This window comes from Branchiostoma belcheri, unplaced genomic scaffold, assembly GCF_001625305.1.
Source record: "Branchiostoma belcheri isolate BF01 breed outbred unplaced genomic scaffold, Haploidv18h27 scaffold99, whole genome shotgun sequence".
NCBI classification, from domain to species: Eukaryota; Metazoa; Chordata; class Leptocardii; order Amphioxiformes; family Branchiostomatidae; genus Branchiostoma; species Branchiostoma belcheri.
The window spans coordinates 1,060,285-1,082,313 of record NW_017804675.1 but is presented as its reverse complement, the minus strand read 5'-3'; the positions used below and the strand labels follow the sequence as shown (position 1 = coordinate 1,082,313).

General features: G+C 43.6%; 1 protein-coding gene across 1 annotated transcript in view; it reads left to right on the top strand.

Annotated features, from left to right (window-relative positions):
- The window catches only part of LOC109462086 (nectin-4-like), a 78,087-nt gene that overhangs the window by 24,744 nt on the left and 31,314 nt on the right, over positions 1-22,029 (top strand). Inside the window, exon 2 of the mRNA XM_019758584.1 lies at positions 8,021-8,368. Coding sequence (XP_019614143.1) covers positions 8,021-8,368 — 348 coding nt within the window. The remainder of the gene's footprint in view (positions 1-8,020; positions 8,369-22,029) is intronic.

Genomic DNA, 22,029 nt, shown 5'->3' with positions numbered 1-22,029 from the left:
CTTGCGTCCAACTATACATTCCGATTTGGGCAAAGGTCTTTTTGTAAGGATATGTATATTATCTAATCTTACAGTAAATATAATCGAGAATGGCTGTACTATGGGCGACACCTATCAGTCCAGACAGCTCGGACATTTCTGTATCTATATCTGTACAACCGCCCTTCGCAGCTGGCTACATCACACCGAACGACGGGTTACACCTAACCATTGAACATCTAACTCTAAATACTGTTTAAAGCTATCTAATAACTAGAAAGGCCAATATTTGCTTTGGAGCAAATACAGCGATGGGTTCACCACATTTTACGACATGGCAGGGAAAGAATGAGAAACACAAGGGAAAACAATGATTTACATTGATATAACTATAATATGAAGTAACATACAACTAAAACAACAGTTGGATAGCTATTCCCTACTTTATTGGTTAGGATTTTTAATTGCATAATGCAAACTGTTGATTTTCAAAATAAATAAAAAAACGTTCATGCCCCGCATTCCAATGCTGGAGCAGAAAAGCTTGAAATACCTACCAAAACACTTGAATAAAGACATACTGTCAGTATGGAAATGCTCTGTGCAGGTGTTAATCAAGTTAAATCCCAACAGCCAATCAGCAAGAAATGCTCTGTGCAGGTGGAAATGCTCTGTGCAGGTGTTAATCAAGTTAAATCACAACAGCCAATCAGCAAGAAGTATAGAGGAAAGCTGCATGCCTATTGGTTGATGCCCTGCATTCCATTGTGATGACTCATGGTAAACACGGCACACTAACACAGTAATACATTTGATATAACACAGCCAAAAAACTCAAATAAAACCATTCTAAAAGCCTGTATCACAAAAATTTAAAAAACGCCTAGGGGTATTTGCCCACTGTACCTCCATACCAAATTTCAGGACCTTAGGCCCTAAAATGAAGAAGCTGAATCCATTTAAAAAATGGCAGGAGAAGAAGGAGAAGAAGGAGGAGAAGAAACATCAGAAAAAGCAATATGGGTTCACCACCACTTCGTGGTGTGGTGAACCCATAATAATGCCTCCAGTGTACTTGGTGACAGCGAGTTCCACTCTGAGATAGTTCTAGGAAATAATGAATTTTTGAACACCTCAATCCTTGAAGGCATGGCTATTTCTTGTTCTCCTCTGGCCCCCGTGTACATTTCCAGGGCGAATGTGAAGATGACTTTGCAACAGTGTATACGTCTTCCCATAGTAGCAAAGAAAAGTGACAAAACGTTGCCAATGTGTAGCAAATGTGCCGCCATAGTGCGGCTGAGTGGCCGGTATTACGGGTCACGCTGGGATCACTACCGTTCAATACCGAGTTATCGCTAAGAAAACGTGAAGGCAGCCCTCACAGCTCTCCAATGGAAATTGCGGCTTATCGGCGAACCTGGGTCGTAGTTCCACGCCGTAAAAGAATTTCATGCGTCTTTCGGTTATCTTGGTGCATATAAATCCCCATAAAACGTGGATCCCGTTGAAAAGATCCATTGTATCACGTTATCTGCGTGTTACAGGTCGGCCGTTACATGGCATCCGAAGTCCCGCTATCTGCTAAAGAGTGTAACGCTCCTCAAAGTACATTTGATCACGGATAATGTTTTCTCAGAAGGTCATCAAGGCTTCGTACCCTGTAGTAACCTTTTCAAATATAGGCTACGTGGTAGGTTTAACTTTCCTTATGCCATTGACAGATAAGTTAAAACTTTATGGTACGCCGTATCTGGTGTTTAACACAGGGAGATAGAACCAAGCTGGAACGACCGACGTTATCTATCCGGTACAGAAGGTCCTTCCAGCTGTTACGGCGGCGCAGAAAGATGTCAAGGCATTTTCCCATTACCCCATCTTCTGCTCCATTTGCCTTGTCACCGCGCTGCAGATGCACGCGGCAGATAGCGCGGCGATGCAATGCATTTTCCGCCACTTACCAGGAAACAACGTGCCCATTTCAGGGGATACTGTGCAGGGCTCTAAATTCATTTTTGGGAAAAGGTGTACTAGTGCAACCAACCGAAAAAATTAGGCGCACAACAGATTTTATGGGTGCACCATATAAAACAAATCTAATTACAGATCTTACTGCTCCTCCCCTTGAATCTGAAATGGAAGCTACAAAATCTTTAACAAGTACTATAACAAAGATATAATTTATTTTTCTGACACTTAGATGCCAAGAATATCCTGTATAATATTACACATTTCATATGTATAAAATACGTACAAAACTGTTTGAGTGCACCAGAGCACTCACTGAAAAAATTGGTATTTTTGTACGTTTACACATGTAAAGATGTTAAATGTATAGTAGTATATAGCATATTTTTAACACTCAAGTGTCAGAAAAATAATAAAATCATTGTTGTAGTACTTTTCGTCAGAAATGAAACATAATGCATTGGTATTTGCTGATATTCTACTAATCTTATTTTATATGGTGCACCCAAAAAACAATGTGTGCACCCAATCTTGTGTGCACCAGTGCACCTACTCCCAAAAATGAATTTCGAGCCCTGCAGGGGATACTGTGTATGATGCAGTCACCTTGGAAGCAGTCTCTATGGAAAACATCGATATTTTACGTTGAAATGTGGGTCACCTTTTGTCAGAAGCGTGAAATCCTATATCCATGAAAACATTACTCCCATCGCCCATCTGCTGCAGACAGTAAATCAGGGACGATGGTCCTTCTGAAGTCAGTACTCGTGAACGGTATAACGTTACGGTGCAAATGTGCTGAAAGCTGAACACAACCATATCTGATGCCCTAATTTTGGACACGCATTCTGTAGACTTATGCCATGTCATGACATATATGGTGCGGCAATACTAGTACTTGCTAAACATATATAACGATATTAGATAGTGACTAGTGTCCTAATTGTGGACACACATTCTGAAGGCTAATGCCATTTTATGATTTATGTGATGGGGCAATACCTATGAGAAAGAAGAAGTACGAAAAAATGTAACAGGCAGAAATATGCTAGTCATCGCAAACACAAGGCATTATTTTACCTCCCCACTCCAAATTATTGGCAGATTTTATCCAAAAGTCAAAAGTATTCATTTTAAAGTGTTCACTGCAAAAATATCTCCAAAAGAAGTTTGATACCAAACTCTTTCAACCTGATCATGCAGCCTCCTGCGCTTCATCAGGCTTTTGATTGTCGCAAAACGTTTGTTTCCAATTTCCTGATCATTAATTAAAAGTACCCGCGCAACTTTTAATGGGGTTAGCGCCACCTAACTCCCCACACACTACCCCTGATTATTCAAGTATGACGAGTTTCAGTACGTGCCTGGTTGAGCAGCCCTGCAGAATGGGTTTGTTGAAAGTCCATGGGCCAGAAGAGATATCGGTACCACCAGAGGTGGCAAATTCTCATCATGGTTTTTGAAAAGTAGAGTGTCTGTGGAATATTTTATGATATGATAGCCGTTGCACATTACACTTTTTTATCAATTTTTACAAAGAAATCGAATTATAAAGGCTCATAACTTCTAATTTAAACGACATATCTAAACAACAAAATTAATATTTTTTGTAATCCTTTAGTTCCTGTTTTATCAGTCCATGAAGTTACATTGAAAAATATCCATATTTGATTATTTACCACTCCCATTTGCATTATTAGTGCAAAAGGACATGGTCCATCTGAGGTGAAAGTTCAAGGTCAGATAGCAAGGTCAAAGCTACTTATGTGCAATAAAAGGAGTTTGATGTGATTATATCCTGGAAACCAAGCAAAAGACATAACCTTACAGCAGTAAAGGATATGGGCAACACATTGAGTTACAAGGAGTCTTATCACTGCATGCTATATGACTACTTATTCATGTCGTAAATTTTTCGACCCTTGTAGGTTCTGCACTTGTAAATCTGTGAAAATGATTGGGATTTTCTCATCATGGAGTTAACTGTTTGAACTTGTGAGGTGTAAAATTTACGCAATTTTCTTACCCTTAAAGGGTTTGCACTTGTAAATGACGCCTTGTGAGAAAATGTTTGAGATCAAATATTTTTTCGAGGTTTTGACTTGTAAATGGCTAGAATGCTATCCAAGCTAGAAAATGATTGGGATTTTCTCATCACGGAGTTAACGTTTGAACTTGTGAGCTGCTGTAAAATTAAAGGCACCCAGTGCAGTTTCTAGGGCTAATGGAAACCCGATTTTTCAAAGTCAACGTTCTAGTTGTTTATCTACATACTGAGTTGAAACCACACTGTCCCGATGTATGTTGACCCTCTTAGAGCAAAAATTCCCAACATTCTGACGGAAAATGGTTACTGGAAGGGCCCTTGGCTGATTTTTTTGGGTACCACCCAGAAAATAAAGGACTCATCTTGGGGCTTGTTTCTGCAGTTCTAAAAGCCCAAGGTACAAAATACTGACTCAAATGTGCTAATGTAAAGCAGTATGTGTAAATATGACAAAGATTGCCTTATTCAGAATATTTCCATTTTTGCTGCCATGAAATCGCATTGGATTCCTTTAACGCGATGCTGAAAGTTTGTCCTCCTGTAGTGGCCCCCTGAAGTATGTTACAGATGAAATCACGACATTTCCTGGCAGTTAGCAGCGCGATGCAGCCCCGAGCCGTGTCTGCAGTTTAACTGCAACTGATGATGTAATCAGGACAACGTAATAGGCTGGTGGAATTGGTTAACGGAAAAACGTTGAGATTTTTTCTGTATCTAAGCTAGGTGCCTACCGTGGGAGCAATTGGCAGCCCTGGCATCATCACTAGAAAGCTTTAAACAACTCTTGCAATTAAATGTGCAAAGATTGGGTGTAACAAGTCAGAGTTATCGACCAAGAATTGAGGTGTTCAAAAACTCGTATTTCCCCAGAACTATCGTAGAGTGGAACTCGTTGCCACCAAGCAAAGTTGGGGCATCATCACTAGAAAGTTTAAACAACTCCTGCGACTAAATGTGCAAAGGTTGGGTGTTACTAGTCGTTCGGTGTGATATAGCTAGCTGCCGCCGCCCCGCGTGCCTGCGAAGCTGGTGTGTTACGCCGAAGGGCGGTTATTCCTGCTATACAGATACAGAAGCTGGTGTGTTACGCCGAAAGGCGGTTATACCGGCTATACAGATACAGAAGCTGGTGTGTTACGCCGAAGGGCGGTTATACCGGCTATACAGATACAGAAGCTGGTGTGTTACACCAAAGGGCGGTTATACCGGCTATACAGATACAGAAGCTGGTGTGTTACGCCGAAGGGCGGTTATACCGGCTATACCAATAAAGATATACATGTAGATGAACACAACGATACATGTACAGTATACTGATGATAGGAACATCATAAATGTTCATACGAATAGCCTCAACATATATCGAAGGCAAGTTATTAATGGCAATATGTAGTCTCTTCACGGAGGCAGCTTTTTCACAAGCCTCGACACCTCGAGTCTGGGTTTTATGAAATTCATGGGCATAACCTTTATTAGCCTCATAACTGCAAGAACAAAATATGAGTAACTCGTAAAGAATGTTAATATTTCATATAACAAGTGTTCTTGTCAATAAAGTGCCGTAAAACACGTGTACAACGTCATTGGATAATTCGTAAACGTTTTTATCAGTGGTATGAGGAAGGGTTTTATTTCGATGGGAGGATATACCCGCATACAGGTCCCTCGTTATGTAGAAAATCATCAAATGGGCGACGTCCAAACTTTTATTTAGACCAGTTTGTGACTTTGTGGGTTGCCGTTGACGAGTTCCCAATATTAAATGAATGATGAGTTCTGGAATCTGGTCGTAAGGTCTGGAAGGAACGGTTTGCACTTTGAAAATAATTGCCCGAGTTTTTACCACGGGTGCGATTAGCGCGGCAAACGTGTGTGAAGGTCGGGAACTCGTTATTACTGTAGCTACCGGCGTTGCCTTTACGGGTTCCACCGGGACGTTTTGTCTTGCAGTAATGGGAAAATCGGCCCCGAGTTAGGTAAGGGTGACGGGGCAGGCATGGACGCATCTGTGCACATACCGGCAATTATGAACAGTTGTGAGGCACGCCTGTTGTACAGGAAAGGTCGTTAGGAAGTAGTTTGCTCGGGAAATTTAATGGAAAGGAAAGTGAGGAAATGGGCCCGGTTTATCAGATGGTGGGGGCTGTAGCCTACAGAACTGTGTTCCTGTGCATACGGTGATAAGGCAAAGTGTGCTGTAAATACGTGATACTTTTCACTTCATTACATTTTCCACGTCTTGTATTTTTATGTGGTAATGTGCCCTTTCTAACGACGATAAGTGTTGGTAGTTTGTGATTTTTGCAACTTGAAATAACCACAATGCAATTAGTGAAAACAAGTGGGAAGGTGACTTACAAAAAGTTCGAACATACATGGCCTCATAGATAAAGAGCCATTCAAGGTACTTGATACACCTCTTAAAATAAATGTACATGAGCTGTACACTTCTGTATGAGTAACTAGTTTGGGGTTTGTCTGAAGTTATGCACACAAACCGAGAAAATAGCTTCTTTCTAGCTTGGCAAGCTTGGTTGTAACCAGCCAAACAAAAAATAAACAGCATGATAACCTACCGATATTTCCGTAGTCTGCTACCCTCTTTGGTGCTATAACGACAGAAAACGTATCAAAGCATTGGCAGATTAGAAGAAGAAGTTGGTTATGCACAGGAAAAGTCCATTGAAGTCACATGATTTGATCCAAACAAGTGTGACAGACTATCCTAAACTCACGTTTGGCATCCGTTTAGCTGTCTAGAAACTGTCCTTGTCAATTCATCAAATAAACAACCAAAACCTTACCTGTTGGGTAGTTTCTAGTAGGTAGTTTCAGCCATCTTCGTCTTGAAGTTGAGTCAATGACAGAGAATAACATCCGGTCAGGTCAATTTTACTGACCTTGCGGAAGATACCATCTTGCCTCGGATAGGGCCCAGGTGCACTCAGCTACTACATGTTACATTGTACTGTAACTTTGGGGGATTGAATGGGGATAGCGTAATATAGATACATGTACATGAATGTATAGGAGCGTTACATCATTGTATATGAGTATATGATATGAATAAAAGAAAATAATTTACTAATTTCACCCCCTTTCTAAATGGACGGTCCCATGACCCTACCTGATTACCACGTGAGTCGAAATAGATGAGCTAACCAAGGTCGCCACAGGTCAACGTCAGTACACTAGTGCTGGTCCTTCGCAGTTCTATTGATGAAGAACAGATGGTTAAGAGTTTTGTGAACAATGATGGTTTTCTCATAGATGTAGACACAAGTACAGTATTTTTTTCAGTGAGCTCTGTAATGAATGAAAGTTTATTACAAATACATGCCAGAGGGCTAATTGCAAATAAAAACAACTTTTATGAAAAAGAAAAAACAATGATATGGAAGACTATGTACAAAGTTATACTACATTCTACAACATACATGGTTCTAATTTTCTAATATTTGTAATACTTTTTCATTGTTGTGATTTGTATTGATTATCCTGTGATACCCTGCATCAATTTAGCCGTTAAAGGCTGCAACTGCACTGGTACTGTTTGGACAATAAAAAAATTCTAACTTGTAATACTTCTTGAGATCTGGTGAAACCTATCTGTAGAAAAAAGATTAGCTTGCCGAAGCCGTCGAGGATTCATTTCATAACATCGATCAGCACATTGTGATGATTCCAATGTTCTTTAACAGACCGGGGGACAATATCAATCGATCTTTTTGTTGCTTTTCTTTGAAAGTTTGACATAACTAGGTTACTTCTTTATGGATACTTTTAACAGTTCTCCAAAAATCACTTACCCGACTTTTTTTTTACTGACTCACTCGATCTTCTTTAGCTACTTGACCCAATGGCTCGGGATACGTGATTTCATGTGCATGTCAAGTAAGCATTTATAGTTTTATGTTAACACAACCCAATTTACCAACTACAATGAATGAAGTTTCTTGATAGGTTTCTTCTTGATCAACGTGTACATTAACGTTGTACATTGTTTTGTTTTGTTTGTTCATACAGTGAGCCAAGCGAACGGCCGGATAGGACTTACTTTACCAGAAAGGGTCAACACGATCCTAAACGACCCCGTGACCTTGACCGCGACCTTCGAGACGAACCGACGTCTTCTGTACCTCTCATGGGTCAAGGTCGACCCCAAGGACGCCTTGAAGAGGGTCCCTGTCTTCACCTACCACACGGCGAGCGGCTCAGAGGCTTATGGATACTACGAGGGGCGCGTGGAGCTTGTCGGGAAGGCGTCCTTGAAGATCGAACCAACCAAGATGGAGGACGAGGGGCAGTACATGCTCAACGTCATGATAGAGGGGCTGGGGAACGAGGAGCAGGTCACGCAACTCAACATCATGGGTACGAGATTTCTTTAGTATTCTTAGGTAGAAAATGCTAATAATACCTAATCAAGTACAAGTACGAGTATTGTCATGAAGGTAAATACTAAGTAGCCCACTGGGTCAGTCAACTGAGGAAGACCAGAGTGACTGGTCGAAAGCTCTAGAGAACTTTTTTGACTTGAGTTTTAACTTTAAACAAGTACAAGTATTCTTAGGCTGATTGCCAATTTAAAGTCTCTTGGAGGGAAACAAAGAGATATTATTGCTATCAGTTTACCATAAGACGGGATTCCTTCAATATTGAATATTTATGAGTAAAGACTCTTTCAGAGTGAAGACTTGCCAAATTTGTCTATTCCATCAAACATGCCAAAATATGTCTACTTCATCAAATACTTTACTATATGTATGTGTATACCACAAAATGTTATAAGCCTTACAGTCACAATTGTCTTACACGTTGCACTAGGACTGTGTGATTAACTTACATTTCAACTCAAATCACTTTCTGTGACAACATCTTCCCTGGGGATTTTTGGAACTTATTTGTAAATTAACCCCTTCCTACAGAGGGAAATTGTCTTACATATGAGAAACTTATCCTGTTAAAAAGTTGGATTGTTTGAGTTGAGGTTAATAGGTTTACTGTAAACGGTAATGGGTATTGTAATGGGTTTCCGAACGAACAACACTTCAAGTCATTAAGTTTACAGATATCTGAAGTTGCAGTGACGTTAATGAAAATTGTTAGAGCTTTGGTATAACACTCAAACATTTTTCAGGTTTGATTCAAACAAAAGGTTCTTCGATGAAGGTTAGACATCTAGATAATGCGATGCACAAGACAAACCGTTACTCAAGAGAAAGTATAGATTTTGAAAACGGTCAGACGTCTACGTATACCGTCTATCGTCGGTGAGGTTAAACAGTTACCCAAGCAACTGGACATGATTTTGGAATAGGCCAGACGTCTAAGGTAGCATCCACTACCTTTCGTAAGTGTCGTAACTGTTTTTGGCGAACCCTGCAACTGTCATCATCATCATCCACTGTGTTCTGCATCTACAGCCGTACGGAAACGTCCTATTCAGTCTGTCTTCATCTATTTCAACTGGGTCTTCTGTCTCGCGAGCTCTCTAAACTCCTTGAGTTTCTTTTCTGTTGTGGGAGGGCCTAGCCCTCTGCGCTTCATGTTTCCCTTCAGAGTGCTGAGCAGGTTGGTGCAGTGTCTCCCTTTGCGAGCTTTATATCTGCTGGAGCTTAGTCCAAAAAAACAGTTGAAAAAATAGTCGATGCCGACCAGCACCTTTCCCCGATCTCCTACCGTCCCTATCGGGGCGTGACCCTGTGTTAGTCAGTATCGCTGCCGCATCAGGCACAACCATTACTTAATATCCAGCAGACATTGATGGATGGGCCGGATAATGTACACAACATGCCGGCCAACAACACCCGCAGGCCTTTCGGGCTATCAGATACCATCTCTCATTTAGGAACCTACATTACCCTTACATGAGCGAGGTGGATCTGGAAGTTTCTCATCAATATGAATGTTAAGAGATACTGCATGGGAGCGGAAGTATTGTTTTGGGTGGCTCAACTGTGGGTTTGTGTGTCTGTCAGGCTATTAGATACCATTTCGTCTTCAGGTACTCTTATAGGAACCTACATTACCCTTACATGAGCTAATTGGTGGATCAGGCAGTTTCTCATCAATATGAATCTGAGGAGATATTGGGAGTGGACGTATTGTTTTAGGTGCCGCAGCTGTGTGTTTGTGTGTCTGTTTGGTAGGCTATCAGATACCATTTAGTCTCCACGTACTCTTATAGGAACTTGCCTTATCTTTACATGAGCGAGGCGGATCAGACAATTTCTCAGCAATATGAATCTAAAGAGAGGTTGCTACTTTCGTGAACGAAGGAACTGTTTGGGGTGGTTGAGAAGTGGGTTTGTGTATTTGCTTGTCCTGATGAAGTTGACAGCACGTGTGTGGGGAAGATTGACAGGTAGAAGCTGTACATGTTTCTTCTCTCTTCTTTAGACAGTTGTATACGAATTAACAAAGTTTTTCTAAGACATCATGGTTAACTAAACACATTATTATAACAAGAGTGTTTAATCTGGCATGACACGTGCACGACTATATCAAAAGAATGCCCTGAGTGTACAATCGCATGATGATCGTACGGCATACGTGACCAGGCCTTAACCTATGGCAAAAGAATGATCGTTCTCCAATGGTATCGAACTGCTCAGGTTTAGAGTGCAGGAAAGTAGGTCAATAGAGCACAAGTCGTTTCAGTTGATTTACCCTGAGAGTGCCATCTTCTCTTGCCCTTTGCCTTGGGGGTATGTTCGGGAATCTACTCCCCTAATGACAGATATCGGCGTAATCTGTTCTTCAATAAAAATACATTTGTCGTCTTCTGAAATTGCGAGGATGACCCGCTTGCAGTGGACAGGGTCGTCCATCAATGTCGGCAACAAGTGCGTAACGACGTGACACGAGGGGCGGCGGGGATGGAGAACTGATTGGTGCTGACAGTTGTAGCTGCAGGCCGGTGTTTCATCTGTATCTGTATAGCTGGTATGACCGCCTTTCGGCGTAACACACCAGCTTCGCAGGCACGCGGCGCGGCGGCAGCCGTCTACGTAATGCTTAGGTCACATTTGAAACGGCGCCCGTTCGGCATGTCCTCGGCGTAGACGCCGGCCGGCGTCATGACGCCGAGCGTGCGCCGTACTGTCAGGGTCACAATTAAATGTTCCCTTGCGGCTCCCTGTCGGGGCCTGCTTGTGCTCCGGCCGGCGGCTCTCATTAATATTCATAAACTTTTGCGGCCGGTTTCTGTCAGGGACCCGTCCGGTGCCCGGTCAGTCGCCCGTCTTGACCCGTGCGGCGTGTGGTAGGGTGCCGACCGGCTCTTACAGTTCGGCCGGGCAGCTGTCAGGTCCCTGGCGGGTTCCTGGCGGGATCCCGACGGGCTCCTCTCGTGTTTTTGAGCAGGTACATATATAAGCGCTGCACTGTCTGCTACCGTTCACTTCAAGTAAAGAGTACACGTCAAGTAAAGAGTAGACTGAAGTTGGCGATGCAGCGTTCAGTGCAACCTGCAAACAACTTACAAGCCCGTCTGAGATTGAGATTGGTGACAACCTACATGTAGGTCTTCTGGCATTGGTACGAGTAGCTGAAGAAGAGAGGTAGGCAGAACTGGTGCGTCGCAAAAGTAACCGAGGGCCTATACTTGCGAAAGTACTTCAACAGTGACGCAGGAAGTACTTCAGCAGTGACGCAGAAAGTGTGCCGTGGCAGCTCCTTGCTATTGAGCAATAAAACCACTGAATGTCGTTACTTCTGTTGAAATTTGGACTGAAAATAAATGCCAATAACTTCTGATTCCATTTTATTACGAAGGCATATGATGTAACAAGAGATAATGTCAGACACATTCTATTCCTGTTATGATCTGTTTTATGAAATTGGCAAGAGAGCCGTGCCGGCTGTTTTCCCTTGCCCTTCGACATTCTGACACACAAATACAAGGTGTAACACACACAAGTACACGATGTAACACACACGTGGTGAACTGTGCGACGTAGTCTGAGGCAGGAGTTTATATATGCTCCCTATAACCCCCTTTTCCTGACCATCTGATGCACTGATCAGCACATGTGACGTCATAATCTTAGGCAGGTGCCTGTTCGGCCGCCCGACGGGTCCCGGGCAGTGAGGTTACGGCGTCGCTTCGGCGTATTTCGCCGAACGGGGCCCGAAGTGTTTTTAACTCTGAGTTAAAATCGATTCGGCGACCGCGCGGGGCCAAAAATAGGCCGGCAGCCGTCGGGAAGCCCGCCGGTCTCCGTCCAGGTCCCGTTCGGTAGTGCCAAAAAACACGCCGAACAAGCGCCGAGCGGGCCCCTTTCTTGAATTGTGACCTAAGCATTACACCGCTCGACTTGTTACGCCTAACCCTTGAAACCTATCTAATGATAATGCCCCTACTGTACTTGGTGACAGTGAGTTCCACTCTGCGATAGTTCTAGGAAAGAATGAATTCTTGAACTCCTCAATCCTTGGTTGAAAACTCTGGTACTTAAAGGCGAGGCTATTTCTTGTTCTTGTCTGTTCGGGATGTAGAACCGATTGGTGCTGACAGGTTTAGCTGCAGGCCGCTGTTTCACCCACATTTACATCTGAGGGGAGACCAGATAATAGCTGATGTTTTTCTATCTGGAAGGCAAAATGTTGAGAAAATTGGCACCAGGGGAAAGAAATGGGCACTTAGGGAAGGAAAAATATCGACTCATTTGTTGATGGTAAGACAGTTTTGTTGGCTGTTTTGCTTCGAAGTGGGTAGCACACTGACTACATCTGCTGATGCTTGTGTTGTGCTTGGAAGGCAAGATGTGGGAAAATTGGCACCAGGGGAAAGAAATGGACCTTTCGGGAAGGAAAAATATCGACTTATTTGTTGATGGAAAGGAAGTTTTGTTGGCTTCTTTTCTTCAAAGTGGGTAGCATGCTGACTACATCTGCTGATGTTTTTGTATCTGGAAGGCAAGATGTTGAGAAAATTGGAACCAGGGGAAAGAAATTGACCTTTAGGGAAGGAAAAATATCGACTTATTTGTTGATGGAAGGAAAGTTTTGTTGGTTTCTTTGCTTCCCAGTGGGTAGCACGTTGACTACAGCTCGATGTATATTTCTTGTTCAATGCACTCCATTCAAACAGTGATTTTCGCAGGTGCTTTCAAGTCGTTTTCCCCAAGGCTAAGCGTTTTTACTGCGCACATTCACATACTCCGCACATAAAAAAGGCATCACTTCAAGGCTGTTGATGTTTGAATGGCAGTACGATCCATTGGATCTTATCTCTAGTGTTTCCGTATATAGAAAGATGTCGTTACATGATCCTCGCCAGCTTACAACAAAACATCGTGGTCTATCAATTTATCACAACTTCTTTTTCAAGTCATCTGTTTGAGATTTCTTCCTCTCATGTCATTAGTTTCAAGCTTGTGCCATACAATTGAAAAGAGCCTTCACGGTACACAAGACACCAGTAACATCTACCTATCTATCAAAGTCCTCCTTTCGGCAAGGCTTTAGAAACACGGACTTTGAGCCTTCATCCAGAGCCAAGTACACTAATAATTTGCAACAACGAACATCGAGGTCTATCTATTTTAACAACTTTTTGTATGAGATTTCTTCCTCTCATGTCATTTTCAAGTTGGTGCTCTACAACTGAAAAGAGTCTTCACGGTACACAAGACACCAGTAACATCTACCTATCTATCAAAGTCCTTCTTTCGGCAGGCCTATAGAAATACGTACTTTGAGCCTTCATCCATAGCCAAGTACACTAACAATTTGCAACCACAAACATCGTGGTCTATCTATTTTGTACAACTTCAAGTCATCTCTTTGAGATTTCCTCCTCTCATGTCATTATAGTTTCAAGCTAGTGCCATACAGTTGAAAAGATTCTTCACGGTACACAAGACACCAGTAACATCTACCTATCTATCAAAGTCCTCCTTTCGGCAATGCTATAGAAACACGGACTTTGAGCCTTCATCCACGTCTTACCGCTGTACGGCCATCGTCCTTTCTGAGGATCAAGGCTCAGCAACAAGAAAACATGAAGATAGAGCCTCAGCAGATATAAATGGAGAGTTAAGCGTAATGGACAGAAACCGAGACGGGCACAGTTGGAGGATTTCAAATGGCATCAAAGCCAGTGTGTTGCTGGGGCGTTCTTTGCCGTGTTCGCTTTTCATGGTTAACTATCACTTTCCGTACTTGTAAGGCCCATTATGACAGGGGGTGGTGAAGCACAACCGTGCTACTCCATCATGATTTGGTGCAGGATTTTGCAATATCGTATGAAGCTGTAAGCCTGCATGAATGGCCTGAGCTGGGAAAAGTAGCGGCTAATATATCTCCGTTTGCACGATAGCGCCAGGAAGCGTCGGTCAGGCGCCAAGGGGGAACATATTGGAACTGAAAAGTTCCTTTGTGTCGTAAATTACTTCGCATCTGGAACAAATTCGATCCCGACAGTCGGGTGAAAGGAGGAGGCGTAACGAACATGAATGTACCGACAACGTCTGCGCGCGTGCCAAGTTTGCATCTGGTTAATATATATATATTTTCGTTTCACGAAAATGAATTTATGCCTATCTCTCTAGCCGATACAACAGATTTTAACAGCCAGAACAAATGATCAACCAACACGATTTGCTCTTTGGCGGGAATAAGAATATTTTTAATGTCAGAATGGGATCAGCCCCCAATAAAAACAGTCGTAGGAAACCATGGTTCCCCACACTAGGCAACTCGCCTGGTGGTTCCCATGGGAATCGATATACACAATTTCTGATAGGATTTGTTATGTAAAGATAACATGTCAAATCTACAAATTTTCATACATCATAATACTAGTATTCTATTGTCAATCAAGAATTTTTTCCACCACTTAACTTGGTAACAAAGGTTGATAATTGCTAACTTTTAGACACGAAAAGAAATATGTGTATACATATAAATAAATGGATACATATATGTATATATAATATATATATATATTTGGTATACAAACACCGTAGTAAAACGTGACGTATCTAACTACGTGAAGAACTTGGTAGACATGTCATGAACATAACTCGGCTGGTATATATAAGGAGCTAACTGACTAATATCCAAAAAAAAAAATTGACTACCCTGAACATGGAACTGGACCATAAGCATGGGATTAGTCAAAACTAAAATTAAAAAACTAGGTACAAATGTTACTTGGTATATGAATACTGCAAGAACTTGGTGAGTAAAATTGATACAACCGAACAAATTTGGTGTATCGGTAAAAGATAACAAAACAGTTGTTAATAGGAACAAACCGCCTGATATAGACGAAAGTAATGATTAAAACTTAAAAGCACAATGACTGCAGGATATAATAAACTGTGCAGGTATCCCGACACGTGGTAACTCACCACCGAGTCAGTACTGTTGTTACTAGGATATTACCACTCGCCACTGAGACATTTTGTTACAGTATTACATACGAAGATCTTTCCTGAATGCGTCTGAGGACCATCGCCCTAACCTCCGGATGGTTGTATCAGGAACACCTTGCAAAGCAGCTTGGGTTGCTGCCCCAATGCGGAACGAGTGCGGTGTATATCTGTGTGGATCTAGGTTTGTCTGAATGACGCAAGCATGAAGCACTTTTGCAAAGTAGTCACTGGTAACTGGAGAAGCGTTTTGTGTCAGGAGCAGATACCCCGGTCCTCCCCCCCTCAACTGTAGATATTGCCTGATGTTCCCTACTGGGCAGTATCGGCTGTCCGGCTGCGCCAGAATAGAAATGGTAGACGGGTTGGACGCCTTGCTATGCTTGTACGTCTTAAATGTGACCACGAATGAAGTAGGGTTACCGTGTGCATTTAACTCAGCGTGAACGTCAGATATTGTCAACGTGTGTTGGGCTTCGCGCGTGATGGCAACCTCGCCGACGCGAGCGAAAGCGTAGTACATAAATAGGAACATTGTCTTGAACAGACAGTTATCGTATTCCTTGGGAACTATGTGTGTTAGAGAGTGTATCAATCTGTGGAGGATGGGAAGGGTGATAGGCAGCCTGCCGTCTGGTGCGTGGTTCCTCTGAATTGAATGTAATAACTTGCGGACAAAGAAAGTTGAGGTGGGATCCGTAAGGTTTTGTAACTTATGGATGAAGCTGATGGCAGAAATCTTAGATGTAATAGAAGAAGGGGCGAAACCCTGTTGATGTAGGTATGCAATAAATCGGCCTATCAGCGCTTCAGGGATGGGCAATTGTGTAGTGTCCTTGCCATGAATTGCTACATTGAACTGACGGAAATGTTTCCACGCAAGGCGGTACGCATTGACCGTGCCTGGCGCTAGGGAGTGCAGAAGTAAGGTGTTCACAGACTGATCAAGTTGCTGGGCTGGAGATAGGGTGGGATGTGCGTCGGGCACCGGTCCATGTGGGGATATCTCTCCCGAGAGAGGTCCACCTGCAACCGGGATAAAGAATCAGCCATGTCATTCCTTGACCCAGGGATGTGTACTGCTTTAAACAGGATATTAAGACGAAGGCTTATAAGTACAAATTTGCGCACCAGTGGCATGATTGATGGGTTTTTGGAGGTCTGTCTGTTGATAATATGGACGAGGGCTTCGTTGTCCGTGTGCAACATAATGCTTCGATTTGACCACTCCTTACCCCAAACAAAGATAGCTACGACAATGGGGTAGAATTCTAGTATGGTTATATTTATGTTCCGGAGAGAGTGGGGCCAATCTCCAAAGAACCACGCAGTCTGAAACACAGCGCCATATCCCAGAGAACCCGCTGCGTCTGTGTATAGGTGGAGGGTTGTATTATTGATAAAATGATCATCTATGAAAAAGGACTTTCCATTAAATTGCTCCAAGAATTCACTCCACATTTGTAGATCCAGTCGAGCCCCTGTGTCTATATTTATTTGTGTTGTCTTACGGGACTTTCTTTTGGTTAGATCAATCAAACGGCGGAGAAAGGCGCGACCCGGGGAAACTACTTGACATACGTGATTCAACAGTCCAACCAGCGATTGAATCTCTTTAAGGAAGCCGATGAGCGCTGGATGAACTCTTGAACTGCATTCTTACACCTATATAGCTTGTCTAAGGGCAATCTCGCCTCCATTGCTATGGTATCAAGTTCAATCCCAAGGAAAGACATGATTGTATCAGGGTGGAGAGTTTTCTCCCCAGCCAGAGGGACCCCTACGTCTTGACACATGTCGCAAAATGCTGCAAGATCCCGTTCACAAGACGCGTATGTGTCGTTTGCGAACATAAAATCGTCTAAAATGTGAGTGGGGTATCGTATGTTGAGTTTTTTGTACTGCCACCCACTCTAACGCGGTGCTGACTGCTTCAAAAATAGCACAGGAAGTGGAGCAGCCCATTGGCAAGCATCTATCGTAGTAGAACCCATCATTAAGCTGGAACCCCAGAAGGTGTTGATCGTTTGGGTGAACTGGGATGATTCGAAAGGCGGATTGTATATCTGTCTTAGCCAAGTAACACCCTGGACCTAGGGTCTTGATATGTCTGATTGCGGCATCAATATTAGCATACGAAGTAGAAGCGAATTCCCGAGGGATGCCGTCATTAACAGAGCTGCCGGCTGGGTGGGACAAGTCGTGTATCAACCGATATTTGCCAGGCGTCTTTTTTGGCACTGCGAATAATGGAGACAGGAATATGTTTGGGAAAGGGGCTGTCTTAAAAGGACCAAGTATTCGCCCTGCCTCGAGCTCGGATTTAAGTTTTTCTCGGATAACTGGGGACTGCCAAGAATTGGAGGGAATGAAGTTAGGTGCCGGGCGATGCCTGGGGCCAAAATAATCCAAGGCAAAGCCGAGTGTAAAACCACGAATTATGTAATCTCTTTCAGGATTACTGTAGCCCTCTAAATAGACAGCTAAGCGGTTAACGTCCACGGGGGTTGGCAGTTTTGGGCTGGGTGCTCTTGGGACACGTGTACTTGTGTGCGAGGCCGAGGGCAGGTTGGGCATGTGTGTTGTAGGGCAATTTGTCGCGTTAGGACAGTATGATCCGGAGATGTGGTAACGAAAACAATAGCCTCGAGGCAGAGAGTTGTCATTGCCCTGTGAGTGTTGTTGTCGGGGGCTTGGATGTTGTAGGAGACGAGCCAAACTGGTTGAATGCATCTACGTAGAGTTGCATATGTGGCACGTCCCAGGGGAGATTTGGGGTATTGTGCCGAAGCTGCCTGAAGAGCACGTCATACTTTCCCCACTGAGCACCTCGCTCTGCGAGGGATCTGATCAGGTGTGAGTACATTATCAGTTGGGGGGGCTACGCGCGAGATGCTTTTGGATATATATGTAGTGGTATACAGAAAAAGCCAGTGACCACTGAGACAAAGTAAGGTATTGCTTATTGCTCTCTGAGGGGCTCGCCAGTGTCAGGGTTGGTGATCCTTCCAACGAGTCCAAGTTGACTGTGTACTGAGAACGAGGACGGGAGTTTGGGAGTAAATTTTTGAAATCAACGAACTTGTCCTCCCAGATCTTGTTTTTTATCATAACTGAAACTCCCGTGTCTAGGGGGGAGATGGACACCCGCCCGCATCAAAGAATTGTCCATGCGATAAGCGATTGAAGACGGATCACCAATGGCTGACACTGGCCTTACATGTATCTGCCCAGAGCTACTGACTGTACTAGTAGCGTTACCTAGCCCTGTTATGTTGGAGGCCAGAGTGGTGCCCAGTCCGAGAGACTGGGAGATGCTGCTGGGTGATGGCATGCGCAGACCAGGCGGTGACAGGCCGAGCGTCGCTGTCGTTGAGTAGATAGGGACGGTGCTGGACGAGGTAGCGACACTTGTCGCTAGGATACTGTTCTGTAACAGCGACACACTTGATGCAGTGGTGACGGTGTTAGGAGCAGTGGTTACTGCAGCTGTTACGGTCGCGGTTGTCACCCCTACTGTAGCAGTTCCAACCACGCCCCCCTGAACGCTTGTAGGGACTGCTAGTGGGTGGGCACTGGTCTCAAGTCTGTCCATGAGTCTCGTGGTGACCTCCTGAAGGTCGTGCAGCTGCTTCTGCAACGTTTCATGGTGAGTTTGGGTGGCTTCTGCGTATGTCCATCCCCGGTCGTGGAACTGCTCCTCCACGGTGACTAGATGTAGACTGTCTCGCCGCCCTCCGTCCGCCTGTTCTGGTAGGTGGCATTGCACGGGCTCAAAATAGAGACAAAAGGAACAGAATTAAATCGTTGGGTAAGTTAGAAATAGATCTTCAGAGATAAATAAATGATAAAATATAGGATAATCGTGATTGGTGCATCAATGGATACATGTGGGTATAAGTATATATAAGTATATCGGGTCATTTTGAAAAGGAAAGAAATAATAATAACTTGTCAATAGCGTTGATATGTCAAGAAAAGGTGGAACTCACTGGTATGTCCTTAGGTAACTCACCTTCAGGAACCCAGCGGTGGTACAATATGGTCGTGACCTCGAATACGAATTGCTCTGCCTACCTGACTGGCAACCGACAGTACTTCGTACAANAATTTTTTCAATAATTTTTTTTTTTTTTCTTTTTCCGGGACGTCCTGCGGTAGCTCACCTACAGACAGCCGTCATTGCCCCGACAGTAATGCGGACAGGCAACCGACAGTGCCCCGTACTAATGATAAGAATACCAATAATAATACGGACAGACAGCCGTCATTGCCCCGACAATAATACGGACAGGCAACCCACAGTGTCCCGACAATAATAAGAATATCAATAATATGGAAAAAACAACAATCGGTGCCCCGACATTAATACGGACAGGCAACCGACAGTGTCCTGACAAAAATAAGATTATCAATAGTACGGGGAAACAACAATCGGTGCCCCGACAATGATACGGACAGGCAGCCGACAGTGTCCCGACAGTAATAAGATTATCAATAATACGGACAAACAACAATCGGTGCCCCGACATTAATACGGACAGGCAAACGACAGTGTCCTGACAAAAATTAGATTATTAAAAATACGGGGAAACAACAATCGGTGCCCCGACAATGATACGGACAGGCAACCGACAGTGTCCCGACAAAAATAAGATTAACAATAATACAGAGAAACAACAATCGGTGCCCCGACATTAATACGGACAGGCAACCGACAGTGTCCCGACAAAAATAAGATTATCAATAATATGGAAACAACGATCGGTGCCCCGACATTAATACGGACAGGCAACCGACAGTGTTCCGACAAAAATAAGATTATCAATAATACGGAGAAACAACAATCGGTGCCCCGACATTATTACGGACAGGCAACCGACAGTGTCCCGACAAAATTAAGATTAACAATAATACAGAGAAACAACAATCGGTGCCCCGACATTAATACGGACAGGCAACCGACAGTGTCCCGACAGTAATAAGATTATCAATAATACGGACAAACAACAATCGGTGCCCCGACATTAATACGGACAGGCAACCGACAGTGTCCCGACAAAAATAAGATTATCAATAATACGGAGAAACAACAATCGGTGCCCCGACATTAATACGGACAGGCAACCGACAGTGTCCCGACAAAAATAAGATTATCAATAATACGGAGAAACAACAATCGGTGCCCCGACAATGATACGGACAGACAATCGACAGTGTCCCGACAACAATAGCAAGTAAATACGTAAATTACCGGAGTGTATGGGACAGGGTGGGGGGGAGGTAAATCTGAACAGCCGCCCTCGATAACAGGAAATCTTGAGGACAGAGGGGCAAGTTGCAAGCACATGTATTTCTGCGGGCTCTGATTGGTCAATTTTGGAAAAGTTTGAGCGTGGCCCATGCAATCCAAACGAGGCGTCCCCGCGTGATCCAAACAAGGAAATCACCGTGCACTGGTCAGCGTAAACCTAGTGGGCGAGGTCGGCTTATCGCGTCCGGCCTAAATTTCTATTTTCGTTTCACGAAAATGAATTTATGCCTATCTCTCTAGCCGATACAACAGATTTTAACAGCCAGAACAAATGATCAACCAACACGATTTGCTCTTTGGCGGGAATAAGAATATTTTTAATGTCAGAATGGGATCAGCCCCCAATAAAAACAGTCGTAGGAAACCATGGTTCCCCACACTAGGCAACTCGCCTGGTGGTTCCCATGGGAATCGATATACACAATTTCTGATAGGATTTGTTATGTAAAGATAACATGTCAAATCTACAAATTTTCATACATCATAATACTAGTATTCTATTGTCAATCAAGAATTTTTTCCACCACCAAAGAGAGCTATCGCGATAAACATAAGGCCGAAAAGAAGCCCGCCAAACGAGCCCACTGAGGCGAAAAGAAAAAACAGAAATGAACATGGGATAATTTTGGTCGAGTGTGGGATTGGCTTCAATCTCAGGCCGAGGGAGAAATGAGGGAGGGGGCAATATTTTTGCTCGCTCTACGAACAAGCGAGGTATGTGTGGTTTGCTGCTGCCAGAGCGCCCCTGATACTCTTATAATACAACAGATTGCCGTATGCGGACAAATGTAGTCCGTCATCGGCAAAAAACTCTGGGCAGTGTTTGCGTACTAAACGCACGTGGGCCCAAGTGGACATGTGCGAGGTATCATTCACCTCCTTCCTCAGAGCTGAGAGATACACGGGTAAAGTCTGGTTATAAGGAATACCCGGTGGGTCGTATACCCGAGCCAGTGGTTCGCCAATTATAATATGCTGGGCAGAAGCCCTATTCCTGATCAAGGTCGCCAGACTAACAATACGCATGGCAACCAGGTCTGGCTCCCAATATGTGTCGCAAAGATCGTTGTGACCTAGTTCGAGGTACACAAGATCGGCGACGGGGATGGCGTTCAACAGGGGGCCGAAATTAGCCACTTTCCCCCCCGACCGCGACAACCACTTAACAATAGAATTTTCAAGCCAGAAATGTCTGTTGACAATGCGTCCTCCGGCCGTACTGGCTCGCCCTTCAACAAAAGAGTCAAGACGATATATGAACGTCTGCGCGCGTGCCAAGTTTGCATCTGGTTAATATATATATATATATAACCTCGCCAACGGGCAGTATGCAGGAA